The following is a 12,604-nucleotide window of genomic DNA, read 5'->3' as shown; positions in this document are numbered from 1 at the left end:
AAGAGAAGAGACTTAGTATTTAATTTCTCTCCCTTAAGATACTCTTTGCAGTCTTTTTCCAGTGTATCTGTTTTAAAATTTGCTCTTCCCTTTCCTACAATCTCTACTGAAGTATTTAGCGTTCCAGATCTTAATGGCCTTTGAAATGAATTTAAAATTATTCCAGACTACTAGGATATTTGCTACTCTTATGTAGGACAGGATAGTTGAGAGATTAACTCTCAAGCTAAATGGCGAATTTCAAAGCTTCTCAGGAGAAAGTTGAATATGCCACAGTTAGAGATGCTAATGACCATGCATCGTAATTTAGGAAGCATTTAGTGAGACATCTCGTTAGTGTGAACTGTTTAGTCAGAATAAGTTTGACTTTCAGAAGACCCTGATCAACAAAGGTTGTTTTTCACCCCCACAGTTAAAGTTTTTGAACATGGAACACTCGGCATAGTGAATCATAGAATATCAGGGTTGGAAGGGACCTCAGGAGGTCATCTAGTCCCCTCAAGGATTGAACTCACAACCCTGGGTTTAGCAGGCCAATGCTCAAACCACTGAGTAGTGTCTCACTTACAAGACTCACTTTCTTAGATTTTCTCTTGAAACTACACCTTCTCACTCAGTCTCTAACTACGATTACCTCAAAGAAAACTGGCCAATAGGGATTCTGTTGTCTGTATACTAGGGCTGTCAAGAGATTTAAAAAAAATTAATCATGATTAATTGCATGATTAATCGCACTGTTAAACAATAGAATACCATTTATTTAAATATTTTTGGGTGTTTTCTACATTTTCAAATATATTGATTTCAATTACAACACAGAATACAAAGGGTACAGTGCTCACTTTATATTTATTTTTGATTACAAGTATTTGCACTGTAAAAAAATCAAAAGAAATAATTTTTCAATTCACCTAATACAAGTACTGTAATGCAATCTTTTTGTCATTAAAGTTGATTTTACAAATGTAGAATTGTATACAAAGAGATCTGCATTCAAAAATAAAACAATGTAAAATTTTAGAGCCCGCAAGTCCACTCAGTCCTACTTCTTGTTCAGTCAATCGCTCAGACAAGCAAGTTTGTTTACATTTGCAGAAGATAATGCTGCCCGCTTCTTGTTTACATCACTAGACATTTTTGAGTTAATCATGTGAGTTAACTGCGATTAATCGACAGCCCTACTGTATACAGATCACAACTTTTGCCTGAGGTCTAGACCAAAGTTTTAAAATCTGGTGGGAGGGCATTCTCAGTGTCTGTATGTGTAAGAGCCTCTCCTGAGACTTTCCTTCAGATGATGTTTATAGTCATCTATTTATGTTTAAGTATTTAGTCGGGAAAGGTTTTTGACTGATTTTAGTCAAAAGGATTCTGAAAGTACTTTTAAGAGAGTTTGATTTTCAGAGTTGCTGAGCACCTGAAACTCCTAATGAAGTCAGCAGGGCTCAGCACACCTAAAGAGAGGAATATGGATGCATTTTACAAATGACGTATCCTAAGTCAAATACATTCCCAGACAAAGGGAACAGAGCAAGTGCTCTGACCACATTAGAGCACCCTGCACACAGTGGGGCTTTACCAAAGCATTCCAATCAGTAGGAAATGTCAACATGTCGGATGAATCAGGAGAGTTTTGTTCTGGTAGCTGACTTAGGACATGTCAGCTGATCAGTACAAAGAAGGCCTTTACAAACCAGACTCCGAGTACTATCTGAAGTGCTCTAGTACTTACATGTCTTTTATCAGCATCAGTGCCATACTGGCCTTGAAAACATGCTATTAGCCGCTTCTGTGAAATATGGCACACAGATCTCACTGTGTCCAGACGTCTCTCAATCTAGCCATGGAAAAGAAAAAAAACAAAAAACAACCCAGAAGTTATTTTCTTGGCCTCAGCACATCATCTTCCTCCTATGCCACATTTAGTTCATGTTTGTATGTTTCTCAAGTTCTACAGCTTACAAAAAATTCAGTTTAACAGTAAGAGCCTGACAGCAAATTTATTTTGAAGGGGACTTAAATGATTTCCATTAATGGTGGCACAAACTTTTCCTGATTTTGCTGTGACTTGCAGAATCCAAGAGACTCGGGAATGGAAGGGAAAGAAGAGACAATATTCTGCTTCTCCATAGAGCAGCCAGAAGGGGTTCCCACTTTGACACCTATTATTTGGAGTTTGATATGAAAGGCACGTTCACAAGGATTATTTAGGGATAATATCCTGGTAAGAATTCAATAGTCCTTTCCCTTCCCTACAGCTGTGTGGGGTGGAATGGAGGACAACCACGTGGTTGCCATCTAAGTGTTGCCTTTGGCCAGTGTCCCCCAGCCCTCATCATTGGTCTTTGGCTAGCAGGTTTGCTCTCTGGTTATCAAGTATGAAGGAAAATTCTAATCTTTATGCAATAGTAGATGGAGGACAAGGTGATGTAGGCATGGACGGGTGGAAGAGATAAGAAGACAGACAAGTATTGAGGGGTTTTTGTGATGAAGAAAAAATACTGGTATGTTTTTCAAGATCTCCACATAAGTTGAGTTTAGTGCATTTGAACCCTTGTCCTTGCTAGTTGAAATATTAAAATGTCTGTGTGTATTTTAAGATTATTTTGCTTCAAGAATCACTGAAAGCCAGTAAGGGAAATAGTTAAAGGATTCTTCTAAGTAAAGGACATTATCAAGAATAGTCCCCAAAATATGAGTGTGTTGGGGAAGGACTGCTTATGGCACTATAAACTCTATGTACACTGTCAAAGGAATGCAGTTTATCTGCATTTTGATGGCTCACCAAGATTAAAAGGAATCCCTTCAGAATGGTTTCTATTTAAAAAAACCATCAAAAAAGCATAACAAGTTTCATCTGCAGAAGTAATTTGAACAGATTCAAGTCTTCAGTTAAGCACCTAAAAATGCTGCTAGTGGCTGAAAAATTAACGTTTTCAGGAGGGCATTACATTTTCATGTCTAAACATAAAACATAGCTTACCCTCTGTCTAGAAAAGATTAAAATTTGTTCTGCTTAGGTATCACACCCTTAAGCACACAGCAACTGGTTGTAAAATTACAAAGCGTATCAACTGTGGGCTTCCCCACAAATGGCAAATTGAGCTTCCAATTTTTCTTAATTACAAAGAATGCAGAATGAACTTGCTGCTATTTCTCTTCTTTTCCATTTTGAGAACTGTCCTACACTCAAAGCCCTGATGAAGCTTTTTCCAGGAATGGATTTCCTTTCACATTACCCCTCTTTAAGCTAGCTGAAAGCTTTCACGTACTGTTTGCTTGGCATCTATGGCCATTTAAACACGAAACCAGCTTGCTGGCCTGAAAGACTCACATTTAGCTATGTAGTAATCTTGATAAAAGGAGGCTTTTTACTTTAATAAGCCAAGATGTAAACAGCCATTGTAAAATGCTGCACTGAAATTATGTACACCATTGCTTTCTATTTGCTGAACACTGCCATTAAAATCGATTCTTCCCGAAAACGATTCCACTCTTCTGAGACAGAGTATTCCATGCTCACCAAGGACACTGGGTGGCCAGGACGGCCGTGTTTCAATAGTTGGTTTTCATATTTCTGCTACATGCTATGTGCTTGACTGCTTCATTTCTGCTGTGCCTCCTAAGATGAAGCTTATTATACCAGTGCTTGCTTTCTTGATGTTTTAAGGTGGTTCTGAGATCTCAAGGTTATAAGAAGTCATGGGTACCTACTGAAGAATATTACCACATTTTTATTAATGGTCACTAAATCTTCACTAAATAAATTAACCACCTAAAAATCTTACTGACTGAGTTAATCACATCTTTGCTTAAGAATTCCAGCATGATTAGAAACCATTATCACAAAAAGAGCAGGCAACAAAAGCATGAAGCAGTATTTTGTTCTGCAGAAGAATATAGAACTGAGGATTATGTCACAGTGCTTGCTACAGTAACTACTGTGTCAGCAACTGGACAAGTGGATCTGACTGTCCTAGACATATAAAGGGGGAACAAATTTGGTAGTTCTTCCTATCCTCCTCCAGGTCAATGAAGCTACTGAAAGACTCATCTTTGCTGGTAACACTGATTGTAACTTTGTTTAGATATCTAGAGTGTAGATTAGAAAGTAGCATTTTTTCATTCAAGGTTCAAACACAGATGCTTCCAACCTTGCCTCAAGAAAAGAAGATATACAATTGGTTGGACATCATTGTGCTAACTGTAGGGAGTATGCACTACAGACATATATTAACTTTTCTAATACTGTTGAAGGGTAGTCCCTGCCGGATTTGGAAAGGCACTAAATTTAATCAAGGCATATTTGAAGATGAATATTGCACTCAGCAAATTAGAACAACTATTTCAAAATATACCAAAGCCAAAACTTATGAGTTAAACATAAAGTTGAAAGCCTGTTTATAAAATGATCACTACCAAATGCGTAGGCAGTTTAGTCAGACAAGAGTTTTCCCCAAGAACGAGCAAACTCTTCCATCTGGGTCTAACCAGTCTGGTTACTGAGCCTGGGAAAACTGCTTGCAAAATTTTTTGGCAACAAGTGACGAAGAGTTTGTCTTTATTTCACATTCATATTCTGCCTTCTAACTAAGACAACAGATGAGCCCTGCAAGCTCTCTCATGGCATATTTTAAAGTCCTTAATATAGCTAGATTTTTTTAAGCTTTACTTCAGATATTTTCTCAGAAATGTTGCCAAAAACTGTTGGATATTTCTGATCCAAAGATAAAGTAAACCCTCTAGTCCAGGAGAAAGCTGGACTATGTCAATTTAGCTTGTTTCAAGATTACCGGAGGTAGTTATAAATACACCTCCAACATCAACATTTAAATTTTTTTAAATATAAATTAATTTTTCACTCTTGTAACTTCAACAGCTGAAGAGATTCTCAAATTTTGAAAAAAGGAGCTTCTTTGCAGAGACCAAGCATGGAAAATTTCAGCCTCAAATGCAAGTCTTTTGGAAATTTAATCATATTAGAAAGATTCTGTCAACTTGGAACCTAGCTATATAAATAAGTTTGAATTGGTTTGGGGCTATTACTGTACCCGAGTTCTCCAGCCAACCTTTGTGGTTTAAGCAATCACATTGTTCGTAAAAAAGGTTTCTTCCCCTAATTGCTGTGCAAAAGACCTACACATACAGGAGAAACTGATTAAGAGCCAGCAAATGAATGAATAAAGGTGAAAAGAAAACTTCCATTAATCTGTCAATTATACCTGTCATGGGTAGTCACTGTAAAAATAGCATCTAAAAATTCAGGCACAAATGCTATGTTTAAGTAGATGGTACAACTTTAAAAAAAGATTAGAGACTTGTAAAAAAATGTCCATTACAACTCAAAGTATCACAATTGCTATCAGCATGACAGCTAGGACAGCACTTAGTGTAAACTGCAAGAAATAAACAGAACATGGACTTATTCAGAATAATCTTTGGATCTCTGCATTTATTGCAGCTTCTGAAACCCATATAAATTAACTCCTTCAGGAAGAAACAGAGGAACAAGGGGACAGGAAGAGACCTTGCCAAATAGTAATGTTCTCCCAAGCTAGAAACAGCCAGAGAGAGTCAACAAGAAAAGCAATTATATTCTTGTAAAGAATCGTTTTTATACAGTGAACGAGTTTACTTAATACAAAGCTACAATTTCTTTGCTTCTAATCTAGGACTTGCTTTTTTAGTGTACTTCAACTTTCAAATCCCCTTTTGTCTCATGTGGCTTGACAGTTCCTCTTCTCCGTAAGCTAGATCATAGATGGCCCAGTCTGAGGAAGCAGAGCTACAGGGCCCCTAACTTCTGTCCTTGTAATCTTGTGATTTGTTTCCACAAACAGCAGTCTATGAAGTCAAAAGGCTTGCTTAGTTCTTTATAATAAAACATTTAAAGGCAGCACATTAACTGAGTTACAGTACCTGTAATAGATCTTCACTGAGGACTTCAGTTTTCTCAGCTCTGAAAGGAAAAAATACCAGGAGAAATTTAAGCCTTGAATTAGAATAATTTGCACCTAAAAAGATTTTAAGTCAGGGGTAAAAAAAAAAAAAAAAAAAAAAAAAAAAAAAAAAAACTTGCAGTACATTAACAGGAAAAATATTCAGCGCTAAGAATTGATCTCTTATGAAAAAGTTCTCCCATTTTAAAAAATACCATCCTGTAACAAGCTTATGAACATTGTTACGATACACAGCACACACTGTCAATGTGGCATGTACCATACTGCGTGCAAATTGCAGATCACCACTTGTCTAGCACCACAAATTAGTGAGATTAACAAGGAAAGCCGCACATTTCTAAAGTTGCAAGCCGAACCCACTAACGCACTCTGTCATGCTTGTCGTCACTTAGCTCAGACAAATATAACAGCAAGTTTCCAAAAATTATGTTTATGCTCTTCACATTTAGAAGCATCTATAGCTATCATTTCTGTATATTACCTGCCTAAAAACAAGAGTAATTTTAATGCAAGAAACATGTAACAAACTGGAATCCCTCAGTACTTAGCCAGAAGACAAGCAAGAGTGAAACTAAGTTCCAAGGGTAATTTTAAAGAGCACTTCTGCTCCAAAAAATGATTACAGAAACATCATGGAGCTCCATGTTTATTGTCTCCGTGATTCCAGCTCGGAGCATGCGCCACTCCGTTTTTAATTCCTCCCTAACTTAACACAGAAATTGCCAGATAAACCAGTGGTCCACTCAGTCAAATACCCTGTCTGACCGTCCTTGTCAGGTGTTAGCCAACCCATTAAAAGACTTGTCCACATTAGGGCGTCAACATATGTTAAACTAACAACTTCCAATTTCTAGTCTTGACAAAGCCACAGTGGCCATTACCAGATGTTCAGCTGAAGGTGCAAAAAACACTGCTGGTAGACAATTACAGTATAACCTGCTCATGAGAGAACTCATGTCAGTAGTTGGCTAATGCTCTGAAGCAGGAGGGTCTAATTCTCTTTATAAAACCCCTATCGGAACTGACTCTTCTCTCCATATGGGTCTTGCCCTTTTTTGAAACCTACTAATATCTTAGTCTGAATGATATTTTGTGGCAGTGAGTTGCCACTACTGACTCGTATAAAAACAATTGTCAATTTTAAAATTGGCTGCTTTTCAGTTTTGTTCACGGCTATTGTTGTTGTATTCTGAGAAGAGGTAAATGAAGCGCCCAATTTACTTTCTTTATACTACTTGTTATTTTGTAGAGCTACCATTTCCCCTGTTATTCATCTCCTCCCCGAACAGTCCCTTCTATTCCAGTCTCTCAATGCTTCATTTTTGCTATCCTTCTCTGGGCCCCTTCTTTTGCTGCTGTATTTGAGATAGGGTACTATAAATGAACGGTATTCTAGGTGAAGGCTTACCACAGATTTATATAACAGCACTATGAAGTGTTCAGTATTATTTTCTAAACCAATCCTTACGCATTAACTTTTAACAGCTGCTGCGCATTGAGCAGATACTTTCATTGAGCTGTCCACAGTGACATCTAGATTTCTTTCCTGAATGGTCATAGTTAATTTAGATCCCAGCATCGTGTACATGTAGTTCAAATTATCTCTTCTAGTGCATGTTACCATATATTTGTCAACAATGAATCTCATTTGCTATAGAATCAGGACTGGAAGGGACCTCAAGAAGTCATCTAGTCCAGTCCCCTGCACTCACGTCAGGACTCATCTAGACCATGCCTGACAGGTGTTTGCCTAACCTGCTCTATAATGCTGCTCTTTTCACCTAGCATTGTTAGGCCCCTCTGAAGTTCCTCCGTCTTCTATAGTCGTACCCAGCCTAGTCTGTCACCTACATTTTACTTCACTGTTAATCCTTTTTAAACACTGGTTTCGATACAGGCCCATGATGCACCCCAATATTAACATTTTGCCCTACTAAAAATGTATTTGTTCTTCCCCTGGTCTGTCCAAGCTAGTTTGTAATCCAATGCATTGCTTTACCTCTCCCCTATAATTCCTTTAATCTCTTGTGAGGGATTTTGATCACATGGGGAATGTATCAGTTAACATGCGTCAAACTTTGAAAGGTATTTAATTTCAATTTCATGACAAGTTACCTGCCTTGGGCTATCAGTGATCCATAAAGTGTTAATTGTTAAATATTTATTATATGATAATGCTCAAAACTACCAGACAGACACCAACACTTAAATACTTTATAGTGGCAATGAAATGTGCAAAGGCTACAGCAAAATGATAATTCTGGCAAAGTTAAATATAATGAGATCTAATCATTATTTTCCTTGTAAATAAAGCATGACAGCTCTGCTTGATATAATTATCACTTCCTAGTAGTGAAGGATAAACTGGTAATAAAAGCCTAGGATCAGATAATCACAGATGAAAAATCCCATTGGAAACTACAAGGGAGAAATCTGTAGTGTAAGAAATGTGTTCCTTTAACTGGAGTGCTCTTAAAACAGATGTTCTTATAAATGTGTTGACTGTACTTGCATTCCAAGCATGAACACTGAAGAACATAAGAGTGGCCTTACTAGGTCAGACAAATAGTCCATCTAGCCCAGGTCTGACAGTGGCTGGTGCCAGATGCTTCAGAGGGAATGAACAGAACCGAGCAATTACTGAGTGATCCATCCCGTCATCTAGACCCAGCTTCTGGTTGTCAGAGGTTCAGGGACATCCAGAGAATGGGGTTGCATCCCTGACCATTTTGGCTAATAGGCACTGACAGACCTATCCTCCATGAACTTAGGTAATTCTCTTTTGAAACCAGTTATACTTTTGGCCTTCAGAACATCCCTTGGCAATCAGTTCCACAGGCTGACTGCATTGCGTGAAGAAGTACTTCCTTATGTTTATTTTAAGCCTGCTGCCTGTTAATTTCATTGGGTGACCCGTTTGCATTATGTGAAGGAGTAAATACTTCCTTATTTGCTTTCTCCACACCATTCATGATTTTAGACTTCTATCATATCTGCCCTTAGTCATCTCTTTCTTAAGATGAACAGTCCCAGTCTTTGTAATCCTTCTTCATATGGAAGCTGTTCCATACACTTAATCATTTTTGCTGCCCTTCTCTGTACTTTTGCCAATTCTAAGATATCTTTATTGAGACGGGGTGACCAGAACTGCATGCAGTATGCAAGGTGTGGGTGTACCATGGATTTATATAGTAGCTTTATGATATTTTCCATCTTATCTAGCCCCTTCCTAACGGTTCCTAACGTTGTTAGCTTTAATTGCTGCTGCACATTGAGATGTTTTCAGAGTGGAAACAATTAATTTAGACACCCATCAATTTGTATGTATAGTTGAGATTTTGTTTTTCAATATGCATTACTTTGCACTCACCATAATTGAATTTCATCTGCCATTTTGTTGCCCAGTCACCCAGTTTAATAAGACCCTTTGTAACTCTTTGCAGTCAGCTTTGGTCTTAACTTTGAGTAATTTTGTATAATCTGCAAGTTTTCCTACCTCACTCTTCACCCAGTTTTCAAGATCATGTAAGAATATGTTGAACTGCACAGGTCCCAGTACAGACCCTTGGGGGATCCTGCTATTGGCATCGCTCCACTGTGAAAGCTGACAATTTATTCCTACCTTTGGTTTTGTACCTTTTAACCAGTTACTGATCCATGAGAGGACCGTCCCTCTCATCCCATGACTGCTTATTTTTATTAAGAGCCTTTGGTGTTGGACTTCGTCAAAGGCTTTCTGAAAATCCAAGTATACTACACCTACTGGATCACCCTTGTCCACGTTTGATGACTTTCTCAAAGAATTCCAATAGATTAGTGAGGCATGATTTTCCTATACAAAGGCCATGTAGACTCTTCCCCACCATATCATGTTCATCTCTGTGTTGATAATTCTGTTCTTTACTATAGTTTCAACCAATTTGCTTGGTAGTGAAGTTGGGTTTACTGGCTGTAACTGCCAGGATAGCCCCAGGAGCCTTTTTTTTTTTTTTAATTGGCAATTCATTAGCTATCCTCCACTTACCTGGAGTACAGAGGCTGATTTAAGAGATAGGTTACATACCACAGTTGTTAAAAACGAAATTGCAGAACTGAGTTCCTTCAGAACTGCATATCAAGTCCTGGTGACTTATGTTTATTTTATCAATTTTCTCCCAAACCACCTTTATTAACACCTCAATCTGGGACAGTTCAGATTTGTCACTAAAAAAGAATGGCTTGGGTGTTGGAATCCTCTGAAGTGAAAACCAGTGCAAAGAATTCTAGCATCTCTGCAATGGCCTTGTCTTTCTTGAGTGCTGCTAAATTGTCCAGTGGCCCCACTGATTCTTTGGCAGGCTTCCTGCTTCTAATGGTACTTTAAAAAATATTTGCTGTTAGTTTTTGTGTCTTTTGCCATTGCTCCTCAAATATTTTTTTTGGCATGCGTAATTACACTTTTACACTTTACTTGCCAGAGTTTATGCTCCTTTCTATTTTCCTCAGTAGGATTTGACTTCCAATTTGTAGAAGTGGTCTTTTAGCCTCTAACCACCTCTTTTTTACTCTGCTGTTTCTCATAGCATTTGTCTTTTTTTTTTTTAAATATGGGGTATACATTTAACTTGAGCCTCTGTTGTGGTGTTTTTAATAGTTTACATGCAGCTTGCAGGCATTTCACCCTTCTGACCCTTTTAATTTCCATTTAAACCAGCTTCCTCATTTTTGTGTAATTCCCCTCGTTGAAGCAATTACATTGTTGAGCTAGCAGACTTAGTAAAAGCATACAGGACCACAGTGTGTCACTGAGGGAACAATGTTATGTAGACTACTGTAGATTTCTTATGGAAATGCATGATTTGAAACTCAGACCTAAAAAAAAAGTCAAAAGAATTCTGACATACCAAAGCAGAGTGCACTGCTAATTTAAGAGACCTTTCTATTAATTAGATCAACAGAGATAAGAATTAAAAGGGAAAGGTTTACTGTCGCTTGGAAAACTCCTTTCTGAAGTTTCATAAGCAAAGCAGAATCTCACATTGCCATAAACAACTTGAAAAAGTTAACTTTTTGCTGTCAAAAGTATGAATATCCAGAATAGGCACCTTGCAAGTTACCTTCAGGCCTACACTGTTTTAAGGTCTCTGTGCATCAGGAAAAAAGTTTCTCATTGCACTCATAACTTCCTGTGTCTGCTCTGGAGCGAATCTGGCAACTAGTTGAACATACATTTCTCATAAAAATGAGCCAGATAGCTGATCACCCAGAACTTCCACAGGAGTGGGTAAGATTCACACATCTCCCTGGATCATCTTTGTTCTCTCACTTTAAGCAGTTCTGTCCACTAAGAGAAAATATTTAGAAACCAAAACAATTGATCAGAGGCTATCTGATAAGAGTGTTCTCACATTATAATCAGTATGCTTTTTACAAGGCTGCCGACTGGACCTTTAGTCCATGCAGTGATTCAAAGCAATTGGCTAAAAATAATCTTCATGTACACATCTCATCCAAGTCCCTCTGTGCACAGCACAAGTCTGTTAAAAGACAAAACATGAACAATTTAAGGCTCTGAACCTACATCCCCTGAAGTCAGTTAGAACTTTGACATTTATTTTACTTGGAGCAGCAGTGAGCCCTTAAGCCAAGACTGACTTAAAAGAAAGCCAATCACTGGATTTCAGAGATACAGAATGATGCCTCTTGCATGAGCAAATCAGATGCAGCCATCAAGAGACAGAATTTACATGGAACAGACTGAGTCGCTGACAGTGGTAGTTTGGGCTTTGTAATATTGATGCGTAGTATAATACTGGAAAATAAAACAGGAGAGTTATTAAGTTAAATCAAAGGGGATATACTAAATACAGCAGCTGTTCATCACTGTAGTCAAACCATGAAGCAACTGTACAATCTTTATTATAAGGCTAAGTCTTCCAGCTACTTCCTATTACTGAATAGTCACAAGCAAGTGGAACAGAGGGCTGAGCTGTCATCGATAACCATGCTTCCTCGTGCATTTTATGTATTGTCTGTTCCAGTCCAGATTTTACATCCAAAATCCAGCATCATGGGATGTACATTTCTTATTTTTTTTGCCACCTGCTTCAGGAATTAGTGAAGATTTAATTTAAAATATTCATGTTCAGTTCTTAACAGCAGTGAATCATGTAAGAGGGAACAAACATCTAATACAGCCATAGATTTATATCAGCTTGTTAGAGATTTTATAGACATGTATTTAGAGGTAGATGTACACATTTTCATAGATGAGCAGGTTTAAGACAGGAATGCAGAATGCTGTTACACTCTTTCAGCAATGAGTACCACTAATAAGCAACTATGTTGCTGGATACACTGGATGAGAGAAGACACCCTTTCACCCAACCTTTGTGCAAAACTAAACAATACAACTTGTTAGCTACTAGCTTAGAAGTACCATACACACAAAAAAAGGGGGGGTGTATGTGGTTGGAAATAGGGTTCAATGAGGGGCAAATATAGGCAGAATTTAGCCCTAGTTTTGTAGGACCTATATACAATACACATGATTTTGCTCTAAGTATATAGAAAAGATATATCCTTTTATCTAATACCGAGATATCACTACTCTGCCTGAAAATAAAGTAACACCTAGAAATAAAAGTTTATGCTACTATGCATCC

General features: G+C 37.8%; 1 protein-coding gene across 4 annotated transcripts in view; it reads right to left on the bottom strand.

The window, feature by feature from the left end:
- Positions 1–12,604, bottom strand: part of ARHGAP17 (Rho GTPase activating protein 17) — a 68,871-nt gene that overhangs the window by 26,783 nt on the left and 29,484 nt on the right. For all 4 annotated transcript variants that reach the window (XM_065411799.1, XM_065411800.1, XM_065411802.1 and 1 more), the window contains exons 2-3: positions 5,920–5,959; positions 1,733–1,837 (exon numbers count right to left, since the gene is read on the bottom strand). In XM_065411799.1, coding sequence (XP_065267871.1) covers positions 1,733–1,837; positions 5,920–5,959 — 145 coding nt within the window. The remainder of the gene's footprint in view (positions 1–1,732; positions 1,838–5,919; positions 5,960–12,604) is intronic.

Source organism: Emys orbicularis, chromosome 10, assembly GCF_028017835.1.
Source record: "Emys orbicularis isolate rEmyOrb1 chromosome 10, rEmyOrb1.hap1, whole genome shotgun sequence".
NCBI classification, from domain to species: Eukaryota; Metazoa; Chordata; order Testudines; family Emydidae; genus Emys; species Emys orbicularis.
Note: the sequence above shows the minus strand (reverse complement) of the source record. Positions and strands in the feature narration are given on the sequence as shown.